This window comes from Sus scrofa, chromosome 1, assembly GCF_054392235.1.
Source record: "Sus scrofa isolate SSC_HxYL_T2T_F1_AM1 chromosome 1, Sscrofa_HxYL_maternal_Yorkshire_Landrace_v2.0, whole genome shotgun sequence".
NCBI classification, from domain to species: Eukaryota; Metazoa; Chordata; class Mammalia; order Artiodactyla; family Suidae; genus Sus; species Sus scrofa.
Genome location: NC_139383.1, coordinates 108,613,475 through 108,641,401, shown reverse-complemented (window position 1 = coordinate 108,641,401; position 27,927 = coordinate 108,613,475). Strand labels below are relative to the sequence as shown.

Here is a 27,927-nt window from a genome sequence, read left to right as displayed (position 1 = left end):
CTAGGATCTAGTGTTGCTGTGACTGTGGATAGGCCGGCAGCTGCAACTCGGATTGGACCCCCTAGCCCGGGAACTTCCGTATGACGTGGCTGTGGCCCTAAAAAAAAAAAAAAAAAAACCACACAGAGATAAAGTCCTAAAAACGATGTGAGGGAAAAATCCGCTCACGAGGACCCTAGTCCCAGTGCCTCCGCCCCCACCCAGTCCTGTGGGATGGCGCTTAGAGGGCTGAGAGTTCCAAAGCGGCGGATAACTGGCTGGGTGCCCAATGTGTGAGAAGGCAGGGGCGCGGCCCTGCTGGCACCGCCCCCTCGCTCCTAAAGTCTGCAGGACCTCGCGCGGCCGGTCTGCATCGAGGAGGACCCTACGCTGCAGCCACCATGGCTCTGCTCCGAGGTGAGCGCCTCCGGCCCTTGTGGTCTGGTCTAGGAGGGAATCTGCGTCGCCTGCACAGAAAAGGGGACTTGGAAGAAATGCAACGCCGAAAGCATTGTTTGGGTTCAGGAGAAAACATACTTGTAAGGCACTGTTTATAGTAACCTCTGCAACTTCCAGTTGAGAGGACAGTTTGCTCACTTCCGACCTTGAAGGTCATTTTTCGTCTCCGCGGGGTAGTGACTCACCCTGTGGTTCAGCGATCTGGGAGGCGGCGGAGCCTGCTCAGTAAGCCGGGGCCAGAGGAGTACCTTTCAGATGAACCCGGTGGGCTCGGCCTTGGTCAAGGCGTGGGCAAGACTTGGGGGAAGTATGGATGTTTTTTTGGGGTGTCCAGGAAATTTCTGCCGCAGTGACCGTCTCCTCTAACATGCTTGTTAGCGTTCTGTTGGAGAACCTGACCTAATCCCCCTTTCCCTTCCATTTCTTTTGAGTGACTCCAGAAACCAGAAACGTGTAAATCACTGAAGACGTAAATTCTGTAGTTTTGGTTTTTTTGTTTTTTGTTTTTTGTTTTTTTACTGCACCCAGAGCGTGCAGAAATTCCTGGGCCAGGGACGGAACCCGAGCCACAGTAGTGACAGCGATCAGTCCTTATCCATTAGGCCACCAGGGAACTCCTATGGTTATTAACTTAAAAAATTATATGAACTCTGCTTTTCATAACAAATGGTCACAGTAAATGGAATTTTAAAAGTTCATCCTTGTAGTTCCTGACATGAACCCGACTAGTATCCATGAGGACTTGGTTCCATCCCTGGCCTCACTCAGTGGGTTAAGGATCTGGAGTTCCCATGAGCTGTGGTGTAGGTAGCAGATGCTGCTGGCTGCTCGGATCTGGCATTTCTGGGGCTGTGGTGTAGGCTGGCAGCTACAGCTCTAATTTGACCACTGGTCTGGGGGCATATGCTGAAAGTGTGGCCCCAGAAAGACAAAAGAAAAGAAAAGCTCATGCTTATTTTGTGTCCTTTGAAGAACCTTCCGATAGAACAGTTTATGTATATTAAAAATGACTTCAGGTCTCATGTTTGAGGAATTGTGTTCATGATGGTACTGCTTATAGAGTGAGAAAAACTGAGGAGACTTAACTTGGAAGAGAATATTGAGCCGCTCAAGTGCAGATGACAGGTAGGCAGTTGGAAAGGGGTATCTGGGGCTCAGAAAAACCTAAATGACCTGTGAACAGTGCAAGTGAAAAATGGGATTTCCGAAACAAAATGTTTCCTATAATTGGATTTAATTTTTCAGTGCTCTTTCCAACTCTGAATTTAATAAAGCAGCATATTGACTTTTTTAGATGAGTTATGCAAAAAACCCAAATCATGTAAAAGCTGCATTATCATCAGCTATCTTCTTTAAAAGAAAATAGTATTTTTGTTGATTTCTCTATTTTTATTTTTTATTTTATTTTATTTTATTTTTTTTTTTTTGTCTTTTTGCCATTTCTAGGGCCACTCCCACGGCATATGGAAATTCCCAGGCTAGGCGTCTAATCGGAGCTGTAGCCACCGGCCTACACTACAGCCACAGCAACGCCAGATCCGAGCCACATCTGTGACCTTTACCACAGCTCACAGCAGCACTGGATCCTTAACCCACTGAGTGAGGCCAGTGATCGAACCTTTGTTCCACATGCTCATCAGCACTTGGTGTTGCCAGTGTTTTTGATTTTAGACACTGTAATAGTTGTCAGATGGCATCCCATTGTTTTAGTTTGCATTTACCTAATGACATAAGATAAAAGATAATCAAGCCTCCTTTTTTTTTTTTTTTTTTACTTTTTTGGCCACCCTGTGGCGTATGGAGTTCCTGGGCCAGGGAGCAGATCCAAGCTGCAGTTGCAACTCATGCCACAGCTGCATCAGTGCCAGATCCTTTAACCCACTGTGCCAGGCCAGGAACCTGCATCCTGGTGCTGCAGAGATGCTGCCAATCCCATTGTGCCACAGTGGGAATTCCAAGCATTTTTTTCATATGGTTGTTTGCCATTTGTATATTGTCTTTGGTGAGCTATCTGTTCAATTTTTCACTCATTTTTTTTTAAACTGGGTTATTTGAGTTTCAAGAGTTCTTTGTGTATTTTAGATACCAGTCGTTTATCAAATAAGTGATGACTGGACCATTTGGGTAGAGCATGTTTAGTTTTAGTTGTGAAAGAAACTGCCACACTCTCTTCCAATCTGTGCCATTTTGTATACCTGTGATAAAGGTGATCTGCTGTTGCCCATTTTATTCTAGGAGTAAAGTATAACAGGAAAAGATAAAGTTCTTTGAAATTTGTAAATTGAGTCATCCTCTGACTCAAGAAGCAATGGCATATATATAATTCAAATTTGAAGCAATGTATATTCTAGAAGAAATATATTGTCTGACTTTGGGATGCATTTGGATAGAACTAGAATCGGTAAATAGAAGACTTGGTAAACTGTGCCTGCTCAGTATGAGAAAAATCATTAGTTTATGTTGTCCATTCATGGGCGTTCATGGGCATCACAGTATGGCACATACCTTCTTCTGGAAGGTTTTTTAGCAGAGGTTAGAGAGGACTTCTTGTCAGGAATATTCTAGAGGGGGAGTTGTCCCTCAGACAACTTTAAGGGACCCTCTAGTTTGGAAGATTCTTTGATTCTATAACTAGGCAATATATTCCAGCAAATAGAAGAAACATTTCCATCTTAAATGTCTCTAGCATTGTAAATCATCAGAGGACAAGCATGCCATCTAACCAGAATGGATTTACTTCATAGGATATGGTGCAGTTCTTGGTGCTAGCAGGTAGATATCAAACAAAATGATAACTCTTAGGACCACTTTTCTATAAGTGTGACCCATTCTATGTATTATTATGCGACAGAGATTTTCTGTTATCTAATTGAAAGTTGTACTTTATAATAAGGTTCACAGTGAAGTTATTTAAAACATGTTAGGGACACTGACTAATCTCTTCATTGCAATAGGTGTGTTCATCGTTGCTGCTAAGCGGACACCCTTTGGAGCTTTTGGAGGTCTTCTGAAAGACTTCACAGCTACTGATTTGACTGAATTTGCTGCCAGGGCTGCCTTATCTGCTGGCAACGTCTCTCCTGAAACTATTGACAGTGTCATTGTAGGCAATGTCATGCAGGTTAGTAGCTCAGAAGGGAGATAGTCCCTCCTGTTGATTTCTTTCATCAGTTTCAAAAAATAATTCCTTTAACGTGTCATAATGTTTTCCTAGTTAATAATAGTTAAAGATGTTCATAAGCAGTCCTCCAACTCTGAAAGCAATGGTGTATATATATATATAATTCAAAAGAGCAAATGTTTGGGAACTATTTATCTATCTGGGATTATGTCTGGACTTGGGATACATTTCATTGCCTCTTAAATAGTGGATTAATTTCCTTGACTTATTTGAAGTTAATTAGCTCTCTGTGTGTCACCTAAGGAAGGTAAGCAAGCCCAATCAATACAACCCATCTCCCATAATTTCTTATACACAGTCAGAGTTGGTCAGTGTTTGCTGTGGGGAATGAGAAGCTCCTTTACCCTCTATCTTGCTATGTATGGTGTATAAAAGAGATCATTCATTTGCAGGGAATTGAAAGCTGAATATTCCTTCCAAGTGTAGCCAAGAGGTAGGAGCTCTTATTCCTCCCAGCCCTCATTGGTGGGGATGGAGGTTACAAAGAAATTTTAGCAGATGGGTGAATTTGCAAGTATAGAAGCTACATGTAATAAGGATTGACTATATTTTGAACTTACATGCATATATCCTGCCTGTTTTGAGAGGCGTTAAAGTTCCTAGTGTTAAAGGTACTAATGTATTCTGTTCTGAGAAATTCTAATATATGAAAATAGCTATATAATAAGGAAAAATTTTGAAACTTTTAGAAATATAAGTTCTCAGTAAAGTTTATGAAGTGTTAAAGAGCCAAAGAAACCCTAAAGATTTTGTAGAACTCCAGGCCTCTCCTAACATGAGGAAACATCCAGAGAAGTTTCAAAGTCGTGACTGGGTTTGACCAGTTTGAACCAAGTAGTCTGCAACAGTTCTGGCTAGAATGAAGATCTCCTGCCTATGATCTCCTTCCTGTACGAAGTAAACTCTTCCCACAAAGCTTAGTCTCTTGGGATTAAAAGGAATTTAGCATCACTCTGTGGAAGCTCTTAGGGAAGATGTAATCTCAAAAGAAAAATAACATTTACTTTCTGGAAAACAGTGGCCAAAGTAGAAGTCACCTGGCTTATATGCATAAGGTTGGAAGGTAGGATCGCATTCAGCATATACATACAATTAAGAAGCATTTGTAAATCTATTTGCAGATGGCTCGTCCCAGATGAGGACCTTGAGCTCTGATAAACCAGAGCTCCCACTGCTCGTGAATGACAGACTCTGGATTCTAATCCAGATCTTCTATCTCCTGGCCTAATATTCTCTCCATTACCTCAGATTACTGCCTGAGTTTATAAAACACCTGTTTTACCAAGCTGGATGTAAGAGAGCATTCTAAGAAAAGTAACTCCAAAACAGAAAACTCTGGCAAAAGAAGATCTGTTGACAAATAATCTTTTGAATGACATTAATTTATAAATTAAGATGATTTCATCTCAATCAACAAATGAAGATTTCAGTCAGTGGATTAATTGATGTCATACTGAACCCCTCCCACTTCCATCTTCATTCACAACCCCTAACCTATAGATAGGCTGAATGTGTTGAAATTTTTTTTTCTTTTTAGGGTCGCACCTGTGGCCTTTGGAAGTTCTGAGGCTAGGAAGGGGTCGAATCGGAGCTATAGCTGCTAGCCTACGCCACAGCCACAGCAGTGACATGGGATTGGAGCCACATCTGCGACCTACACCATAGCTCAAGGTCAGATCCTTAACCCACTGATCAAGGCCAGGGATCGAACCTGCGTCCTCATGGATATCAGTCAGTTTCATTACCACTGAGCCACAGCAGGAACTCACTGAATGTGTTGAATTTTATCTTGGAACATTTTAAACATATTCAGAAGCTAAACGAATAGTACAATGAACACTCTGAAGTTAACTTGATGGACCAGTTCTTTACATTTTATCAAATTTGCTTTGGCTCTCTCTACAGTAAAAGAAAAAAGTCATTTCATTGCTTCTTAATCCATGTGTAGTCTTTGGACCAGCAGCATTGGCCTCATCAGGGCAGTGGTGAGAAATGCAGAATTTCAGGCAGTACTAGACCTTATTGATTGAGAACTGACATTTTAACAAGATGCCGTCAGTGTACATTTTAAAGTTTGGGAAACAGTGATCTAGTCCCAACTCTTATTCTCCTGACCATTGTTCATCTTTCCCCTTCCTAGATCAGCTGGTCTCAGGCTTGTTTTCACATTACAGTCACCTGGAGTAAGGACTGATGCCCATGGATACTTCCAGCCTTTCTGGTTTAATCGGTTTGGTTAGGAACTTAAGCATCATCAGTATGTTTATAACACTTACCTGATTATTCCAGTTGCAGCCCAGGTTGAGAACCACAACCTCAAATGCTTCCTCAGTTAAAGAACATACTACTTTGAGATAGTCTGTTATATTTTAAACAGCTCTAATTGTTATATGTTTCTGATTTCTGTGAGGACCTAATGTCAGGATTTCTCATACTTAGTCTATTTAAAAACTAATCAAGCAAATTACAGTTTTTATTCAGATCATTAACTCATATAAACTATATACTGTACCTATATGCCTTGTGTCCTACTTTAGTTTATAATTTTTTGAAACATTGTGAACATTTTAATATATCTTGTCCTTATTTTTTTCAAAAAAAATTTTTATTATAGTTGATTTACAATGGTCTGTCAATTTCTGCTGTATAGTAACCTGGTTGTACATACAAATGCATTCTTTTTCTCATATTATCTTCCATCATATTCTATCACAAGCGATTGGATATAGTTCCCTATGCTGTACAGCAGGACCTCATTGCTTATTTTAAGTTCCTAGATTTATAGAGGAAATTCTTTTTCTTCTCTTTCTGTTCCAGAGTTCTTCAGATGCTATATACTTGGCAAGACATGTTGGTTTGCGTGTGGGAATCCCAAAGGAGACCCCGGCTCTCACGGTTAATAGGCTCTGTGGCTCTGGTTTCCAGTCCATTGTGAATGGATGTCAGGTATGGGCAACATTTTATATAACTCTCTGAAAATATTAATAGTTATTACAGGAAATGTCCCACTTCAGTATAGCACTGTAGGTTTCTTCTTTTATAGTACTTATTAGGAAAGGTCAGTAGTTGACTTCTCGTGAAAAGTATTCATAGAAAGAAAACAGTTTCTTATAAGCTAGTAATGAACCCTGAAGACGTTGTGCTAAATGGAACAAGCCAGTCACAAAAGGACAAATACGGGAGTTCCCTGGTGGCCTATCAGTTAAGGATTCAGTATTGTCACTGCTGTAGCTTGGGTCACGGCTGTGGCATGGAGTCAATCCCTGGGCCTAGAAACTTCCATATGCTGTGGGTGTGGAAAAAAAAAAAATATTAAAAAAAAAAAAAGGACAAATACTGTATGAATCCATTTAATCCATTTATGTGAGGTCCCTGGAGTGGTTAGATTTGTGGAGACAGAAAGTAAAATGGGGATTACTGGGGCTGTGGGGAGGAGAGTTAGTGTTTGATGGATACAGGGTTTCAGTTTGGAAGTTGAAAAGACTTCTGGAGATGGATGGTGGTTGATTGCATAACAATGTGGATGTCTTTAAGGACCTGTAAGCTTAAAATTGGTTAGATGGTAAATTTTATGTTATGTGTATTTTATCACAATTTTTTTTTTTTTTTTACACTGTCCACATCTCCCACATTTTCTACAATCGGAATGAATGAATGAATTAATTTTTTTTTTTATTTTCCCACTGTACAGCAAGGGGGTCAGGTTATCCTTACATGTATACATTACAATTATATTTTTCCCCCACCCTTTCTTCTGTTGCAACATGAGTATCTAGACAAAGTTCTCAATGCTATTCAGCAGGATCTCCTTGTAAATCTATTCTAAGTTGTGTCTGATAAGCCCAAGCTCCCGATCCCTCCCACTCCCTCCCCCTCCCATCAGGCAGCCACAAGTCTCTTCTCCAAGTCCATGATTTTCTTTTCTGAGGAGATTATAACAATTTTTTAAAAAGATGGTCATGAATGTCTTTTTTTTTTTTTTTTTTTGTCTTTTTTTCTTTTCTAGGGCCATACCCATGGCATATGGAGGTTCCCAGGCTAGAGCTCTAATTGGAGTTGTAGCTGCCGGCCTATGCCAGAGCCACAGCAACACGGGATCCTAGCCATGTCTGCGACCTACACCACAGCTTATGGCAACGCCGGATCCTTAACCCACTGAGCGAGGCCAGGGATCAAACCTACAATTCATTAACCACTGCGCCACAACAGGAACTCCATGACTGTCATTTTTATTGAGTGGTTCCTATGTGCCAGGCACTGTGCTAGATTACATTCAGTATTTCACTTTACAACCTTCCTATGAAGCTAGAACTATTATTCCCATTTTACAGGCAAAGAAACTGATTGTTAAAGGCATTATGTTTACTAAGTTGTAGAGGCAGAATTCAAACCAGGTCTGCAAGGGTTCCCAGTGAGGCAGTTTGAAACACTGAATAAAGGCTGTAAGGTGAGAAGGGAGTTGGAGAATTTAGGGGAGGATAAGAAATGTATTTTATTGCAGAAGGAACTGAATGATACCATTGGTAGACCTACAAACTAGTATGACCTCTCTTCAAGGGATAGTTGGGCAAATGCATTTGTTCCCTTGGAAAAAGGGATAAAGTGAAATCTAATTTGTCAAAGTCTTCATGTAAAAGACAAGACATATTGTAATGAATAAATTACTTTCACTTTAATTTAGTTCTGTAACAATATATCTTAGGAAGTAGCCATGATTTTCCTAGTGATCATTTTAAACATTGGGCTTTTGAAGGGTTGTTAGCTGCTGTTTTTCTGAGAAATGCAAACAGTGGGAAAAGGTGGAAGAATGAAATAGTTTCCTTTTTCTGGGTCCCCTAGGTTAACCTAGTTATAAATCTGTGGTCTCCTTCAAATTCATCATTAATAGGGTACATTTTACTTTTGCCTATTTAAAAAATTTATTCTATCTGCTGGCAATCTATACATTTATGCCAGACATTAATATCTCTACTAATTTTCACAGTTTGTGTTGAATTAAGAATTTCCATTCCTAACTCAGGTAGTCAGTGTAGGAGCGTGGGCTTCGGGCTTCGATGCTTTCTTTGATACAGCCTTTGATATGGCTATTGATTAACATTTGAGGTTTAAGGGCTCCAGGGAGTAACATCCCCACAGGCCTTGTTTACTATAGGGAGTGTACCTACCCCCAGATAGACATTAATCTCTAACCCCTGTGACTCAGGCTACGGGAAGAGAGGGGCAAAGAAACTATGAGACTTACGGGACATTTCCACCGTTAAGGCCCCAATAGGACAAGGACTGATATAGGTAATTGGGCAAGGTCAATGGGAGAAAACCACATCTTTCTGGACCCAACGTTGGTAACCCTCATCTTTAAATGATTAAAAACCCCTATAAGACAATAGAAGAGGCGGGAGGGGCTCTTCTCTCCCCTACCAGCTGTCCTGGGAGCTCTTTGCTTTCCTGTAATAAAGACTTCACTTGCTTGCCAAAAAAAAAGAAAGAATCTCCATTACTCTCAAAATGCAGATAGGATTTTCTACTTCTCTACAAATGAGTGAAGTCTTTTAGTTTTTTTTCCTTCTTGTATCTTGGGAATGGATATTTTAGCATTTTCTTTGCAATTACTTTAAAAGGATTTCCCTTTGAGATATTATAATATGGAAGTTTTACTTATTCAGTAAGGTATGTTACTTTATTAGATTTACTATTGGTTTACTGCTTAATACACACTCTTTAATACATCTGTCACAATAAAAGGATTTTGTTGTTGTTGTTCATTTCTTTTTTAATAGGAAATTTGTGCTAAAGATGCTAAAGTCGTCTTGTGTGGAGGAACTGAAAGCATGAGCCAGGCTCCTTACTGTGTCAGAAATATTCGTTTTGGAACCAAGCTTGGATTGGATCTCAAGGTTTGAAACATTGAAATTTTTAAAAATTACTCCTCATGACATTATACTATTAATAACATCATTTTGGGAAAGAGAAAACAAATTTTAAAGCCAATTTTATTAATAGGGGATTGGCAAGATGTGAATGATTTGAGATTTATAAACTATTTCATAGTGGTAATTTTGACATTTTAACTCACATAAAATTAGACTTTTATCTCAGCATACCTCTGGTAGAGGAATTAACATGTGGAGAGATGGAGGAAGGGATGGAGTGGATTAAAAAGACAGGTAAAATTTGAATTAATCTCTATTGAATAATTAGTAAATAATTAAATCTATACCATGATTTATGGAAGTTTTATTTCTGGAGAAATTTCCATTGAATAGATTTCTTCATTATGACAGAAAACATTATCTTTGAATGTAGATTATAGTGTCCCAAGTCAGTCAGATAAAAAAATGATCCTTCAAGAACTGCCTAAGGAGCATTGACAAAGAATGATAGTATGGTGATGGGATTAAGATGGCAGATTAGAAGGACTGGAATTCACCTCCTCTCGTAAAAGCAACAAAATTACAACCAGCTGCTGAACAACCTTTGGCCAAATAGACTGTAAACTATTAAAAAAGATATTCTACTCCAGAAAACAAAGAGGAGGCCACGTCAAGAGATAGGAGGGGCAATTATGCAATATAAACAACCCCATACCTGCCAGGTGGGCGGCCTACAGACTGGAAAGTAACTATGTCATAGAGACTCACCTATAGGAGTGAGAGTTCTGAGCCCCACAAGAGGTCCGCACCCCTGGGGAACTGGCACCAGGAGAAAGAGCCCCAGAGCATTTGGCTTTAAAGGCCAGTGGGGCTTGTGTGCAGGAGCTCCATGGGATGGGTGAAACAGAGACCCCATTCTTGAAAGGTGCACACAGACGTTCATGTGCACTGGATCTCAGGGAAAAGCAGAGACTCCATAGGAATCTGGATCAGACCTGACTGCAATTCTTGGAGAGTCTCCTGAGAAAACAGGGGGTGACCGTGGCTCATTGCGGGGGGAGGACATTAGAGGCAAAAGTCTCTGGAATAGTCATTGGAAAAATATGGCCTAAAATGTCCACCTCTAGAGGAACACACACTGATGATTATTGTAAGAGACAAAGAAAGACATTACATAATGATCAAAGAATCAATCCAAGAAGAAGATATAACAATTTTAAATATATATCCATCCAACATAGGATCACCTCAATGTGTAAGGCAACTGCTAACAACTTTAAAAGGAGAAACTGACAATAACACAATAATAGCAGGGGACTTTAATACCCCACTTACAGCAATCTGGACAGAAAATCAATGAGGAAACACAGGCCCTAAATCATGCATTAGACCAGATGGACTTAATACATATTTATAGAACATCCCATCCAAAGGCAACAGAATACACATTCTTCTCAGATGCACATGGAATATTCTCTAGGATTGATCACATTCTGGGCCACAATGGTAAATTTAAGAAAATTGAAATCATGTCAAGCATCTTTTCTGACCACAACACTATACAACTGGAAATCAACAAGAAAAAAAACTGCAAAAAAATCCACAAACATATGCAGACTAAATGACATGCTACTAAACAACCAATGGAACACTGAAGAAATCAAAAAGGAAATCAAAAAAATACCTAAAAGCAAACAAGAACAAAGACACAAAAATCCAAAACCTATGAGATGCAGCAAAAGCAAAAGAGGGAAGTTTATAGCAACACAAGCCTACCTCAGAAAACAAGAAAAAGCTGAAATAAACAACCTAACTTTACATTTAAAGCAGCTAGAGAGAGAACAGACAAGACCTAAAGTTAGCAGAAGGAAAGAAATCATAAAGATCAGAGCAGAAATAAATGAAATAGAAATGAAGAAAACCATAGAAAAGGTGGTTCTTTGAAAAGATCAACAAAATTCATAAACCCTTAGCCAGACTCATCAAGAAAAAAAGAGAGAGGACTCAAACCAATAAAATTAGAAAAGAAAAAGGAGAAGTTACAATGGACATCACAGAAATACAAAGGATCATAAGATGCTACTACAAGCAACTATATGCCAAAAAAATGGACAACCTAGAAGAAATGGCCAAATTCTTAGAAAAGTACGATCTTCCAAGACTAAACCAAGACAAAATAGAAAATATGAATGGACCAATCACAAGTAATGAAATAGAAACTGTGAATAAAAAACTTCCAACAAACAAAAGTCCAGGACTTCACAAGCGAATTCTATTAAATATTTAGAGAAGAGCTAACACCTATTCTTCTGAAACAATTGCAGAAATTGCAGAGGAAGGAACACTCCCAAACTCATTCTATGAGGCCACCATCACCCTGATACCAAAACCAGATAAAGATACCACAAAAAAAGAAAATTATAGGCCAGTATCACTGATGAATATAGATGCAAAAATCCTCAACGAAATACTAGCATGTGGAACCCAACAATACTTTAAAAGGATTGTACATCATGATCAAGTGGGATTTATCCTAGGGATGCAAGGATTCTTCAATATCTGCAAATCAATCAGTGTGCTACACTACATTAACAAACTGCAGAATAAAAACTATATGATCTCTCCATAGATGCAGAAAAAAAAATTTTTTTTTTTGGTCTTTTTTGCTATTTCTTTGGGCCGCTCCTGCGGCATATGGAGGTTCCCAGACTAGGGGTCTAATCGGAGCTGTAGCCACTGGCCTACACCAGAGCCACAGCAACGTGGGATCCGAGCCACGTGTGCAACCTACACCACAGCTCATGGCAACGCCAGATCGTTAACCCACTGAGCAAGGGCAGGGACTGAACCCACAACCTCATGGTTCCTAGTCGGATTCGTTAACCACTGCGCCACGATGGGAACTCCCAGAAAAAATTTTTGACAAAATCTAACACCCATTTCTAATAAAAACCCTTTAGAAAGTGGGCCTAGAGGGAAACTACCTCAACATAATAAAGGCCATATTTGACAAACCCACAGCTAACATCATTCTCAATGGTGAAAAGCTGAAAAATTCCTGCTGAGATCAGGAACAAGACAAGGATGTCTGTTGTCACTACTGTTCAACATAGTTTGGGAAGTCTTAGCCACGGCATTCAAAGAAAAAGAAATAAAAGGAATCCAAATTGGAAAGGAAGAAGTAAAACTATCAAGTTTGCAGATGACATGATACTATACCTAGAAAATCCTAAAGACACTATCAGAAAACTCTTAGAGTCACCAGTGAATTTGGCAAAGTCACATGATACAAAATTAACACAGAAATTGACTGCATTTCTGTATAACAACGAAAGATCAGAAAGGGAAATTAGGGAAATAATCTCATTTACCATCACAACAAAAATAATAAAATACCTAGAAATAAACCTACCTAGAGACAAAAGACCTGTACCCTGAAAACTATAAGATGCTGATGAAAGAAAGATGACACAAACATATGAACAGACATACCATGTGCTTGGACTGGACAAATCAATATTATCAAAATGACTATACTACCCAAGGCAATCAGTGCAATCCCTATCAAATTACCAAGGACATTTTTCACAGAACTAGAAGAAAATATTTTAAAGTTTGTTTGGAAGCACAAAAGACCCAGAATAGCTATCCTGAGAAAGAAAAATGGAGCTGGAAGAATCAGGCTCCCTGACCTCAGACTATACTACAAAGCTATAGTCATTAAAACTGTGTGGTACTGGCACAAAACCAGAAATATAGAGCAGTGGAACAGGATAAAAAGCCCAGAATTAAACCCATGCACCTACAATCAACTAATCTGTAACAAAGGAGGCAAGAATATACAATGGAGAAAAGATAGCCCCTTCCATAAGCTGGGAAAACTGGACAGCTACATGTAAAAGAATGAATAGAAGACTTCCTAACACTATACACAGAAATAAACTCAAAATGGATTAAAGACCTAAATATAAGACCGACTAGTATAAAACTCTTAGAGAACACTCTCAACCTAACCACAGCAATATCTTCTCAGATCCACCTCCTAGAGTAATGACAATAAAAACAAAAACAAACAAAAGTTTCTGCACAGCAAAGGAAACCCTAAACAAAATGAAAAGTCAACCCACAGAATGGGAAGAAATCTTTGCAAATGAAGCAACTGACAAGGGATTAATCTCCAAAATTTTTTAACACCTCCTGCAGTTCAATACCAAAAAAAAAAAAAACCCCGTTAAAAAATGGGCACAAGATCTAAACAGACATTTCTCCGAAGAAGACATACAAATGACCAAAAAACACATGAAAAGATGTTCAACGTCACTAATTATTAGAGAAATGCAAATCAATACCACTATGAGGTACCACCTTACACTGGCCAGAACGGCTGTCGTCAAACAATAAATGCTGGAGAGGGTGTGGAGAAAGGGGAACCCTATTACATTGTTGGTGGGAATATAAATTGGTGCAACCACTGTGGAAAACAGTATGGAGATTCCTCAGAAAGCTAAAAATAGAATTACTGTATGACCCAGCAGTCCCACTCCTGGCATCTATCCAGAGAAAACCATGACTCAAAAAGATAGATGTACTTCAGTGTTCATTGCAGCAGTTATATGCAATAGCCAAGATATCGAAACAACCTAAATGTCCATCGACAGAGAAGTGGATAAAGAAGATGTGGTACATATACACCATGTAATATTACTCAGCCTTAAAAGGAAAGAAATAATGACATTTGCAGTAGCATGGATGGACCTAGAAATTATCATGCTAAGTGAAGTTAGACAGACACCAATGTCATATTCTATAACATATGGAATCTAAAAAAAGGACACAATGAACTTCTTTGCAGAACAGATACTGACTCACAGACTTTGAAAAACTTATGGTTTCCAAAGGAGACAGGTAGGGGGGGTGGGCTGGGGGTTTGGGATGGAAATGCTGTAAAATTTGGTTGTGATGACAAGTATAAATGTAATAAAATGCATTGAGTTTAAAAAAAAGAATGATAGTATGCTGTTTTTCCTATGTCAATAGGCTGATGACATTGTATATTCTTAGAATTTCCCAGTGGTAATAATCATTGACTTATCCTGTTCTCCCAGTTTCTCACCTGGCTGTCTTGAAAGCTATAAGGAACAAGACTTAGAAAATACGAGATAAGATTTAAGACACACAGCATATTTGAGAAAACCTTTGGAAAAACAGATCAGTGACCCAAAAGGTGACAAGGCAGTCTAGAAGAAACAGGTCGGGTACACTTATCAAAGACTAACTAATTGTATAATAGATAGCAACTGTTACTCAAGGTACCTGTCCCCGGCTCTTTTCAATCTCATGATGATTGATAGAACTAGCTGTTGCCACTGCTGAAGACATGGGATGGAAAAAGAGCATAGCTGTACTTTTTGTTTGTTTGTTTTTTGAAACTCGGTGAATTTTATTATATTTACAGTTGTACATCCATCATCACAACCTAATTTTACATTTCCATCCCAAACCCCCAGACCATCATCCCCACCCCCGTACTCTTTCTTAAGGAGCTCGGAACTGCTTTACAAAGGTGGCTGCAGATAAACATTGCATGAAGTCTCTGAAGTTTCTTCCAAAATGGAACCTCAATGGTTTAAGTTGTGATTTTAGGATGACTTTGTGGTTCTCACCATGCACATTTAGCACTGCTGGAACTTTTTTTTTTTTTTTTTTTTTTTGCTTTTTAGGGCCACACAAAAAGCAAAAAAAAACTTGTGGAAGTTCTCAGGCTAGGAGTCAAAATGGAGCTGCAGCTGCCTGCCTACCCCACAGCTCACAATGCCAGATCCTCCATCCACTGAGCAAGGCCAGGGATCAAACCCATACTCTCTTGGTACTAGTTGGATTTGTTTACCCTGCACCACCATGGGAACTCCCTGTTGGCACTCTTTTGAGCCATATACTTAGAGAGAGAAAGGAATGTGTGTATTATATTATAGTGTTGGATTCTTTTTAAAAATGTCTCAGGGAGGAGTTCCCATCATGGCGCAGTGGTTAATGAATCCAACTAGGAACCATGAGGTTTCGGGTTTGATCCCTGGCCTTGCTCAGTGGGTTAAGGATCCGGTGTTGCCGTGAGCTGTGGTGTAGGTCGCAGATGCAGCTTGGATCCCGTGTTGCTGTGGCTCTGGCGTAGGCCAGCAGCTACAGCTCCGATTCAACCCCAGCCTGGAACCTCCATATGCTGCAGGAAGCGGCCCTAGAAAAGGCAAAAAAAAAAAAAAAGTCTCAGGGAGTTCCCATCTTCGCTCAGTGTTAAGGAAACCGATTGGTATCCATGAGGATGTGGGTTCAATCCCTGGCCTCACATGGTGGGTTAAGGATCCAGCATTGCTGTGAGCTATGTATGCCACTCAGATTTGGTGTTTCTGTGGCTGTGGTATAGACCAGAAGCTATAGCTCTGATTTGACCCCTAGCCTGGGAACTTTTCATATGCTGTGGGTTTGGCCCTAAAAACCTGGGGAAAAAAAAAAGAAGTCTCTAATTTTACTTTTTATTGGAACTGTTGATTATTTAAAGAAGTGATAATGTTACTTTCCAAAGCACACTTTACAAATCACTTTATTAATGTCTTTAATAGCTAGAAGATAGTTTGTGGACAGGATTAACAGATCAGCATATCCAAATCCCGATGGCAATTACTGCAGAGAATCTTGCTGCAAAACATAAGATAAGCAGAGAAGAATGTGACAAGTACGCCCTACAGTCACAACAGAGGTGGAAAGCTGGTAAGATTGCTTATTATAAATATCTATGAAAAGAAAACTATAAGAAAGATTCTTGTCATTTCAGGTTACAAAGATCATATAATATTAGTTTAGGAGCTCCCGTTGTGGCACAGCGGAAACAAATCCGACTAGAAACCATGAGGTTGCAGCTTTGATCCCTGGCCTCACTCAGTGGGTTAAGGATCTGGTGTTGCCATGAGCTGTAGTGTAGATCGCAGATGCAGCTCAGATCCTGCATTGCTGTGGCTGTGGTGTAGGCTGACAGCTGTAGCTGCGATTCACCCCAAGCCTGGGAACCTCCATATGCCGAGGGTACAGTCTTAAAAAGACCAAAAAAAAAAAAAAAAAAAAAAAAATAGTTTAAAATTATCCCATTTGAAAATCACATTTTTTCATTATTTTTAATGATTAAATATTCTGTTAATGACTGCAGATTAACTGGGAATTTTTCTTTTGAAGTATGTTAATACTACTTAAAAAGTAGTATGGTTAATTGGCCCTATCTGGACACTTGAATTTTGCCCCAAACTGTTCAGTAGAATATGCTGAGGGCTGTGATACACTCCATCAGAGATGATAGCTTGCTTGGGCAGCTGAGACAGAGAGGGTGTCCTCTCCCAAGGGGCATATCATACTCACAAGAAAAGGGGATGGATGTTTGGGAAAGACCCACTGGGTATCCTCTTAGGACTCTTCTCTTCCATTCCCAATTCAAAATCATTGTACCTGACTCAGAGATTCAGAACTAGTCCCAGGCCCTAGCTATGGTGCCCTCTGTGACACTGCCCACTGCTGGTGAGCCAATCCAAGGTGAGCAAGGTGACAGCCATTCTTTCATCAACATGGCATGTTGAAGAAATTTGTTAGTCCTCTGAAAAGGGTTTTTAAAAACTAAACTAATATAAATGAGTGGAAACTCTTACTTAGGGGTATTAATTACTTGGAATAGTGAGGATAAAGTTCATCTTAGTATTTCAGAGGGGTTAAGTGGAATGGAGCTGATCCAACTCGCAGTCTGTTTTTTAGTTACACGTTTAAATGAAAGGGTATAGATTGGTCTAGAGGTCAAGAGTTATCCGTCTATTTTTAGTTTTGCCACATACAGATGGACTTTAGCCAAGTCGTTTGTTCACTGAGTATTTATTCACTGAGCTAATAATAGGGATAAAAATATTTGCCTTCCTTTTTTCTAACAGAATTGTTGTGAGAACCAAATAAGGAAGGTTTTAGCCCGCTATAAAGTGATTTAAAAATTAAGGTGATATTATTCCTGACTTAGTCTATTTCTGACACTTTAGGTTACTAATAGTCTACTCCAGTCAGTGGAGGTGGACATAGATAAGCTGTTTTACTTAAGACTGTGTCAGTAATAGCTCATATAATTTCTTCAGGCTGCCTGTCATTAAATTTCAGTCATAGGTTATTTGGTGACATAAACGACTTAGTAACTTTTTTCTTATTGTGGTAAGAATATTGAACATGAGCTCTATTAATAGAATTTTAGGTGTACATTATTGTTGAGTGGAGGTAAAACTACTTTTTAATTACTTTATATCTCACCCAGAGAAGTTAAAAAAAGGCCATTAAATCCATCCAGTGCCATTACATCTGTAGGTAACAAGCACTAATAAGTCTAGTAGTACCTTGTAAAAGAAAAATTGTGGTTAAAAAAAAATCAAAGTTGTAATTTTAAAAAGGTACAGAATGCATCTGCATGAATGACAGTCTATTAAATCCTCCAATAGGCAAGGGAAGTTATTTGAGTAATAAAGACTTATATTATAGTAGACTGAGAGGAAAGAACACAAATTAAACTGAAGGATATGTTTGATTTTGTTTTTCTGGTTTCTTTTTTTTCTTGCCCCAATTCTTATTTCTACTCTTTCAGCTAATGATGCTGGCTACTTTAATAATGAAATGGCACCAATCGAAGTGAAGACAAAGAAAGGAAAACAGACCATGCAAGTAGATGAACATGCTCGGCCCCAGACCACCCTGGAGCAGTTGAGTAAACTCCCTCCAGTGTTCAAGAAAGAAGGGACTGTTACCGCAGGGAACGCGTCGGTAGGTAGCGCTACGGATTATTCCGTACTCTTCTGGATGTGGTCAGCACCAGATAATCATGTGGTACCTTTTAGATGCCTTTCATGGTAGTCTTTGGTTATTTAGCTTAAGCTAGTAGAGGTCATCCTCCATTAATTTGGGTTTTCATTTTTCATAGTCCAGGATAAAAAATGTGAGCCAGGGGCCCTTATATAACACTCTTCCAATTTCTTAAGTCTTTCCAGAATGTTAAAAGGAAATCTACCTGGTTTATTATTTTAGGTTTTTTTCCCTCATGTACATAAGTCATCAGATCTCTTCTTACATCTGCCCACATCTGGATATAAGCTTTTTCTTGACACTCTTTCCTATTTTCCCTTAGTGAGGTTGTATTCTGGGCCTAAAACAATCTCTTGAATCCAGCAGTGTACCTCTACTACTACTTGTGGAATCTCTAATTCTGGCACCACTTCCTGTATGTTGTCATGATCCTAATACCATTCCATCAGTTCAAACTTTGATTAACTATATTTTACCGTCTAGTTAATCATCTGTTTTTGTTTCCAAGGGAATTAGCGATGGTGCTGGAGCTGTTATCATAGCTAGTGAAGATGCTGTTAAAAAACATAACTTCACACCACTGGCAAGAATCGTGGGCTATTTTGCGTCTGGATGTGATCCCTCTATCATGGGTATTGGTAAGTTTGTAGTGAAACAAACCTGTTCTATTTCTAGAGATAAGTCTTTTTTAGCATTCAGATTCCTGAGACAGTAGCCAAATCAAGGTCACTTGCAGAGAAAAGGAGAGGGGTCATCAGTCATTTAAACAACTCATCTTTATGAAAAACTGTGTCAGGCACAAAAGGAAGACCAAGACCAGGTCGACTCCCTATGAACAATAATCATGTCCTATTGTCCCTTTAAGATGTATAAACATTAACATACAGTAAACGACAGAGAAGAATTTCAAGGAATGGACAAGATAGTGGAAAATGTGAGATGGGGGGTTCCCGCCGTGGCTCAGTGGTTAACGAATCCAACTAGGAACCATGAGGTTTTGGGTTCGATCCCTGGCCTTGCTCAGTGGGTTAAGGATCCGGTGTTGCCATGAGCTGTGCTGTAGGTCGCAGACGCAGCTCGGATCCTGCGTTGCTGTGGCTCAGGTGTAGGCTGGCAGTGTAGCTCTGATTAGACCCCCAATCTGGGAACCTCCATACGCCCCAGGTGTGGCCCTGGGAAAGACCAAAAAAAAAAAAAAAAAGTGAGATGGGAGAAATCATGGGGTGAGGTAGAGAAGATACACACCCTGCTAAGTGTTTTACATGAGATCGTTAATAGATCTCATTTAATCTTCCCACAACTCTAGTGAGACTTCTTTGTGAATGAGAAAATGCTTGTGGAGCAGCAGGTTAAGGATCCAGCATTGTCACTGCAGCACCTTGGGGTGCTGCTGTAGCATGTGTTCGATCCCTGGCCCTAGAACTTTCACATGCCATGGGTGCAGCAAAAAAAAAAAAAAAAAGGTTCTGATATGTAAACATAGTAAGCAAGAAAATGAAGTTTTCCTTTCTTCTCTTCTGGGGCCTGTAGTACAATAAATGTTATTGTAGGAGATTTTCTGTTTTTCCTCAGGGTTTGAGCAGAACTATGTGTGTCAGATGTCCCACACTTTCAGAAGCCCCCCTCACCTAGAGAGCTCATCTGTTGGTTCTAGCACGGGGCTAAACAAGGTGACCACATGAAGTGCTCTAGATGAATAAACACAGGAAGATGGACTGTTGAGTACCTGGTGGGGATTGATTCATCAATCCAACTTCTAAGAAGAGCTGTTCACCAGTTATGCCGTTATCCAACATATAGCAATGCTTAGCCCTGCAGAGGAAATGCAGATCCAGAAAGGGGTTGGTGGGAGCCAGACTTGAGAAGAGCAGTAATGGCTCCAAGGAAGGACACAGTTCTGGAGAGACAGTGCTCCCTGGAACTCCCAGGGGTGACAAAGGTTGGTAGGTGGAGTTCTGAGCCTCTGCAGCTGGGGTAGCTATTACTGGGCTTCATATGTAGAAAAAATACCAGTGTTTAGAAAGAAATGGCAAAAGAAAGAAAGGGGTTAAAAACCAGCTGAAAGCACTTCTGATGAGAAACTTATAGCCCCCAAATGTACCCAAGGTTACATAGCTATTAGTGGTGGGAGCCAGCACTAGAAAGAGGGTACCCTTTTCCCAACAAGAATCCTATACCTTTCTGAGTCCCAGGAAATAGCAGAGTGGTATGGAAATAGTTCTTTAAAAATCAGCTTATGGCCTCACATATCGGTGCAATTGACTGTAACAATTCTAAGTTAAAATGAACACACTTAGCCATGCTGACTGTGGTTATGGAGACAAGGGCAGTATATACAGCAGCTTCATGCCCTCAGCTTTTAATTCTGTGTGCCTTTCACGTGTGTAGGATACTTCATCTTCTGACCACGCCAGGTAACTGATGCTCTGCTGTTGACTGTCCACCCCGTTTTCATGTCATACAGATACAAAGAGAATCTGGAATTAGATTCTTTATTAAGTCAGCAGCCAGTACAGAATTGACACTTTAAATTGAAAAATGTTAACTAGATGGCCCTACCAATCAGAAGACTCTTGTCCAAGGAAATTTTTGACTAGGCAACAAAACAAATTGTTATATTTAGATCGTGTTATGCTTTTCTTCTAAAGACTGATTTCCCATTTTACCTTCGGTGCATTTGTGAAACTTGTTACCGAATATTTGACTACTTAAATTCCATAGAACATACTACGTGTTTTTCTTTTAAGACATTTGGCAATTTCATTCTCTAAGGACAGAGAAGTAGGTCATCATTTCTAGCCAAATTTTTTACCTTTTGGGAAAAAATATCGCTTTAAAATTATGAGCAATATGAAACTGTCATTGGTGATCATCAGAAATCTAGGCGCAAAAGTTTATTTAAAAAGGTTTTTTGGTGGATTTGCATTTCTCCAGTAGGAGTTATATTTTATTTTGATTCTCTGCTTACCATTGGAATGATAAACATCTCCTTGCTTCAGATATCTTTTCGCTGGAGTGCCTGGTAGGCTTCCTCCCTTGCAATCCCCATATGGAGATACTGCTATTTCCTGCCTTTTGTACAAATGAGCCTGAAAATTCAGCGTGTAGTCACAGTCACTTCTATACTGGGAATGCATATGATTTATGTCCTGGGAAAGCACTAAGTCTGCCTTATCATTTGATGTTAAGAATGATCTAGGAATTCCCGTCGTGGCAAAGCTGAAACAAATCCGACTAGGAACTGTAAGGTTGTCCCTGGCCTTGCTCAGTGGGTTAAGGATCTGGCGTTACTGTGAGCTGTGGTGTAGGTCGCAGACGCTGCTCAGATCCCGTGTTGCTGTCGCTGTGGTGTAGGCTGGTGGCTACAGCTCCGATTAGATCCCTAGCCTGGGAACCTCCATATACTGCAGGTGCGGCCCTAAAAAAAGACAAAAATAAAATAAAATACAATAAAAATGATCTATGCAAAACCCCGGATATGACCTCTTTGGTTATTTGAACTCTTAAAGCCATTTATGATAGGACTTTTCATGTTAGTCTCTCATCTACAATTTGGCTACATAAACAGTTTTCACCTTGGTCCCATTTTTCTATTTATTTATTGTCACATCGTTTACTAGTGTGCTATCAGGATGACAAGATTTTTGGCTATTAGCTGTCCCCTTATTTCCTCCTTCTTTACCTGTTTAGTGAAGAACAAGTAATTTGATACTTCTAAGATTAAACTGATTTTTGTTCTTATCTAGGTCCTGTCCCTGCTATCACTGGGGCACTGAAGAAAGCAGGACTAAGTCTTAAGGACATGGATTTGGTAGAAGTAAGTGTTCTATTTTTTTTTTTAACAACATGTATAAACCACTAACTTCTACAGCATAAATGGCTTTAGTTTGGTTTTAATAGCTCTTTCTGTTTTAGTACCATTAAACTCCTGAAATGATGTGAATCTAAATCAGTATCACTTTTATTACATACCTGTGTTGGCATGCAGTCAGGCCCTACCTGATTAAAATGTTTTATTTATTTTTTTAGGGCCACACCCATGGCATATGGAAGTTCCCAGGCTAGGGGTCAAATTGGAGCGGTAGCTGCCAGACTACAGCACAGCAACTCGGGATCCGAGCCGCATCTGCGACCTACACCACAGCCCATGGCAATGCCGGATCCTTAAGCCACTGACCAAGGCCAGGGATCAAACCCGCAACTTTGTGGTTACTAGTCAGATTCATTTCCACTGCGCCACTATGGGAACTCCTAATTATTCAAATAAAAATAAAACATTTAGAACAGCCTGATTTCTTCTACTGAAGTATAATTTCTTGGAAACTTTTTATGCCCTTGTAAGATTCTATTACATTTTAGACTATTAATGTGCCTATTGAAATAAGTAACTTTAAACCTATTTTACGGATTAAAGTGAAATATACCGGTAAAAAAGTTGTCCTAGTAGAAAAACAATAATCTGATCCCCAGTGTGTTTCCTGTACTTTCCACCAAGGTAAGAGCCCACCCCCCTCCCCCCCTCCGACCCCTGCCTCAGGCTTACCTTTGGCCTTTACATCGTAGTTGTAGCTTGATTTGGAATGCACCTATCATAGTTTTTAGTGTTGGAAATTTAAATTTATTGATAGAGTGATTTCTTTACTATTGGTTTAGAACAAAGACTTGTTAAAAATGTCTAGTACAATTAAAAGAAGGGGTTAAGAAAATGATTCAAGATAGATTGTATGCATTCTATATTCGGGGAATATTGAAAATTTTAGGTAATTAAGTATAGGCTGCTTGACATTGAAATAGCTAATATGACAGAGGATTTCTCTTTAAATTGAGAAAGGGCCTTTTCACACTAGGCACATACATGGTGTCCTCTGTGGTAATCTCTCACCTGGGAAACCATGGTTTCAGACAAATGGTTTATCCTTAAATCTCTTCTTCCATTCTCAGGCCATCAGCACAGTGCAGACCTTCCTAGGGGCTGTTTAATTACCACATTTGTATTAGCAAATGAGTTACACTAAATTTCTGACTTTAGATTTCACATTTAAAACTACTGAAATATGTCAGCTCTGCAAAGCTGTTCATAATCATTCATTAAGGTACAATTACTCAGGGACCTTGCTCTAAACACCCTGATATGATTGTCTTTGGGAATTTTGATGATCGTGCAGTAATTTTTCTAGGTTCAAAAGCCTAGTTTCATGACATATTCTAGATCTATAGTACCTCCTTAAGCGTGACCATATAAAGTGGAAAAATGATGTTTGATCTAAGGACAAATAAAACACCATCGTGGGAGAGCACAGATCTAGTAGGAAAGAAGACTAGATTTTTACCCCATCCCTGTAAAAGTTAGCTTTCTTAAAATCAGTTTTCTCATCTCTAAAATTCCCTAGCTAAGATCCTATGAAAATAGAGCGCTATAAACATGAACTAAGGTAATCCTGAAAGCAAGCCTTTTTTTTTGGGGGGGGGGGGAATCTTTTTGTCCTTTTAGGGCCACACCCGAGGCATATGGAGGTTCCCAGTCTAGGGATCTAATTGGAGCTGTAGCCACCGGCCTACACCACAGCCTCAGCAACTCAGGATCCAAGCCACGTCTGCAACCTACACCACAGCTTACAGCAACACCAGATCCTTAACCCACTGAGCAAGGCCCGGGATAGAACCCACAACCTTATGGTTCCTAGTCGGATTCCTTAACCACTGAGCCACGATGGGAACTCCAAAGCAAGCCTTTTTAAGTATAATACAACAATATGTTACTTTTTAGTACTGGCCACATTTCAACCTAGTAACCATTCATCTTATGTATCTCTCTCTGAAGGTTTATTCTTTGTTGTCTATCAGTTTCTTCTTGGAAGTATGGCTGGTAGTACTGGGTATTATTATTATTATTATTTTTGTCTTTTGTCTTTTTGAAGGCTGCACCCAAGGTATAACGGAGGTTCCCAGGCTAGGGGTCTAATTGGAGATGTAGTTGCTGACCTACACCACAGTTCACAACAATGCCAGATCCTTAACCCGCTGAGCGAGGCCAGGGATCGAACCTGCAACCTCATGGTTCCTAGTCGGATTCGTTTCCACTGCATCACAATGGGAACTCCACTACTGGGTAATGTTAATAATAATAGTAGCAACTATTTACTGAACACTTGCTTATGCCAGGTAACATACCAAACACTTAATACCTGTGATTTCATTTAACCTTAATAATAACTCTTAAAATAATACTACAGTCACATCTTACCATTGAAGAAATTTGCATGTCAAAGGAGTTTAAGGAATATGCATACAGCCAAGATTTGAACTGTCCATCTAGCTCCAGAATATTTGGGCTTTCTCCAGTATCCCACGGCCTCTAGTCCCATATGCACTTATAATATCACACTGAGGATTTATTTTCTCTAAGGGATATATTACACTTAAAGCATCACTTAGTCAATATACCCATTTTCAAACCTGTTATTATTTATAATGAATGATTGAAGATACTAACCTTGCAAAGTAATATAAACAAAAAGAAAAAAAGAAAAAAAAGGCAGTTGGACTGGACAATTCTCAGTTAAAAATCAGTTTGTGAATCAGGCTTTTTATTTGTATTTTGATTGTTTTAAAGGTGAATGAAGCTTTTGCTCCGCAGTACTTGGCAGTTGAAAAGAGTTTGGATCTTGACCCAAGTAAAACCAACGTGAACGGGGGAGCCATTGCATTGGGTCACCCATTGGGAGGATCTGGAGCAAGAATTACCTCACACCTGGTTCATGAATTAAGGTACTTAATAGAAATTTTACATTTCAGATTTGCCGTCTTTTGTGGCAATGCATAATACATGGATTTAGGCCACCCCAGAACAAAGCAGCACTTTTCATTCTTCTCCCTACGCCATGCACTGCTTCTCGGCAGGAACAGGTTATTGGGGCGCCCTTTCAGCTGACCTGATAAATGACTCAGATGACTTGTTGGTGCCTCTGCTCTCAGGATGCTCACCCTTCCTCATGTTTGCAGTGTGGCCACTCAGCACGTGTTCACCAGCCACAATGGGGCCCTGGTTCTCATGCATTCTAGTGCCAGTCACAGGACTCAGATATTGTTATTTAAGAAAACAAACTGCTGATCTAGATGCTGTCATTCAAGATGCCAAAGCAAACGGACAGTTTGGATCTGAGCTAAGATTTTCCTTTACTGTTTCCAGGTTCCAGAAGGAGCCTTCTGTGTTTTTGATACTTTTCATTTTTAATAGAAGAGCTCTTCCTTCTGTACTTTATATTTTGGGCCATTTTTCTCTGTTAGTAAGAAAATTGTAAACAAACCAAATGTCAGGCCAGAAAATCACTCTCGCTCCCTGTGAGGCTAAGGTACATGGGACTATTTCATTTAATGATTAAGTTGAAATGAGTGATTGGGGAGTTCCCGTATGGTTCGGTGGTAATGAACCTAAGATCCATGAGGACACAGGTTTGATCCCTGGCCTTGCTCAGTGGGTTAAGGATCCGGCGTTGCCATGGGCCGTGGTGTAGGTCGCAGATGTGGCTTGGATCCAGCATTGCTGTGGCTGTGGTGTAGTCTGGCAGCTACCACTCCAATTTGACCCCTAGCCTGGGAACTTCCATATGCTGCAGGTGTGGCCCTACAAAGACAAAAAAGACACACACACAAAAAAAATGAGTGATTGATATACACATAAATAATTCCTGGATGGTTTTCTCAAGGTCATTCTATCAGGACTGAAGAATTAGAGCAGATGGTACTTTAAAGGAGTCTAATTTTTATGAAAATGACATGGAATGTTTCTAAATTATCAGCCTTTCATATGGACAAACTTCAGTATAATTCCTTATTCTAAGATGCCATAAAAACTTCAGTATACTTATTTATTCTAAGATGCCATAAAAAATCTAAAACCAGTAAATCAAAGGGGCTGAATATTTTCTTCCCTTTTCAATTTCTGGTTCATGCCAAATTCCTTGTCTTCTCACTCTGTTCTCACAGCGACCTACGTTTTTACATTTGTTACAGCCTTCCTCTTCTATGTTATTGCTTTCTTGTTTTAGTAAAAATATTCCAGTTTCCACATTCTTTCTCCTCTTTTCCCCAATATTGAGAACTACAGAAAAGATTGAACTGATGAGCTGCAGGAGAATGAATAATGCAGATGTGACCATTATGAATTCCATTTAATTAATTATCTAATTAATTCTGTTAATTCTTCATGCAAGTAAGTTTCAGCCACTATTTTCTTTCTTAGGCGCCGGGGTAAAAAATATGCTGTGGGATCAGCCTGCATTGGAGGGGGCCAAGGAATTGCCATCATCATTGAGAACACAGCCTGAGGAGAGCAGGGAATCTGTCCTGGCCCCCTCTCAGCTGACTTGGCCAGGCCAAGGTGACCTTCAGAGCAGCTGTGAAACCAACCATGCCCTGCACTGAGAGTGACTGCGTTTGATCAAGGGATGATGAGGCAAAGATGCATTTATCGTAAACCAGAGCCCACGCCAGAATAAATTCTCTCAGATTTGTACCAAGTAGGATGCATTGCTGAACTAAAATCCACTGTAGAAGGCCTTAAAAGGAATTGTATCCTTGCCAAATAACCACTGCTTATGCCTTAAATGATAATATTGTAAGGAAATGGAATAAATACTGCCTTAATCTCAGCTAATCCTTACCTGTCATTTCTTGTATTTTTAAAAATTTTTAATTGAGGTAAAATACACAAAAACATAAAATTGACCATCTCAACCATTTGTAAGTGTACAGTTCAGTGGTCCTAAATACATCACATTGTTGAGCAACCATCACCACAGTCCACCTCCAGAACTCTTCATCTTGTAAAATTGAAACTTTACTCCCATTAAACAACCACTCCCAATTCCTCCCTCTCTGAAGCAACCACCATTCCACTTTCTGTCTCTATGAATTTGATTCCGATAGGTACTTCATACAAGTGGAAGCATAAAGCATTGGTCCTTTTGTGACTGGCTTATTGTACCTAGCATAGTGTTCTCAAGATTCATCCATATCGTAGCATGTATCAGAATTTTCTTCTTTCTGGAGTTCCCGTTGTGGCACAGCAGAAACGAAGCAGACTAGGAAGCATGAGGTTGTGGGTTCAATCCCTCAGCTTCACTCAGTGGGTTAAGGATCCAGCATTGCCATGAGCTGTGGTCTAAGTCACAGACGCAGCTTGGATCTGGCATTGCTGTGTCTGTAACGTAGGCCAGCAGCTGCAGCTCTGATTCAACCTAGAACTTCCATATGCTATGGGTGCAGCCCTAAAAAAAAAAAAAAAACAAGTGGGATCCCTGAATTATATAATTCTATTTTTAATATTTCAAGGAATTGCCATACTGTTTTCCATAGCATTCGTACCATTTTTCACTCCCACTATTATTGCACAAATGTCTTTTAGCCTTTTCTAGGGCCGCTTCCTGCGGCATATGGAGGTTCCCAGGCTAGGTGTCTAATCAGAGCTGTAGCCACCGGCCTACACCAGAGCCACAGCAATGTGGGATCCAAGCTGCGTCTGTGACCTACACCACAGCTCACGGCAACACCGGTTCCTCAACTCACTGAGCA

At 39.7% G+C, this 27,927-nt stretch overlaps 1 protein-coding gene and 1 long non-coding RNA gene across 12 annotated transcripts in view; one reads left to right on the top strand and one right to left on the bottom strand.

Moving 5' to 3' along the window:
• The window catches only part of LOC102158467 (uncharacterized), a 273,514-nt gene that overhangs the window by 116,692 nt on the left and 128,895 nt on the right, over window positions 1-27,927 (bottom strand). The window contains exon 4 of one of the 11 annotated variants that reach the window (XR_014808960.1): window positions 7,835-8,848. The exons of the other annotated variants lie outside the window; for them this stretch is intronic. This is a non-coding gene — a long non-coding RNA (uncharacterized LOC102158467). Of the gene's footprint in view, window positions 1-7,834; window positions 8,849-27,927 lie in introns of those variants that run through there. 11 annotated transcript variants of the gene reach the window in all.
• Window positions 381-26,681, top strand: ACAA2 (acetyl-CoA acyltransferase 2). Its single transcript, NM_001167638.1, has 10 exons — window positions 381-396; window positions 3,393-3,559; window positions 6,437-6,565; window positions 9,397-9,513; window positions 16,104-16,251; window positions 18,140-18,315; window positions 18,863-18,992; window positions 22,101-22,171; window positions 24,968-25,122; window positions 26,597-26,681. Exons 1-10 carry the CDS (start codon window positions 381-383, stop codon window positions 26,679-26,681), a joined length of 1,194 nt encoding a protein of 397 aa, NP_001161110.1.

Excerpts from the sequence above, each read along its gene's own strand:
- ACAA2 (NM_001167638.1), top strand. Across the intron at positions 6,566-9,396 it reads CCATTGTGAATGGATGTCAG|GAAATTTGTGCTAAAGATGC; the intron begins GTATGGGCAACA and ends CTTTTTTAATAG. Across the intron at positions 16,252-18,139 it reads ACAACAGAGGTGGAAAGCTG|CTAATGATGCTGGCTACTTT; the intron begins GTAAGATTGCTT and ends CTACTCTTTCAG.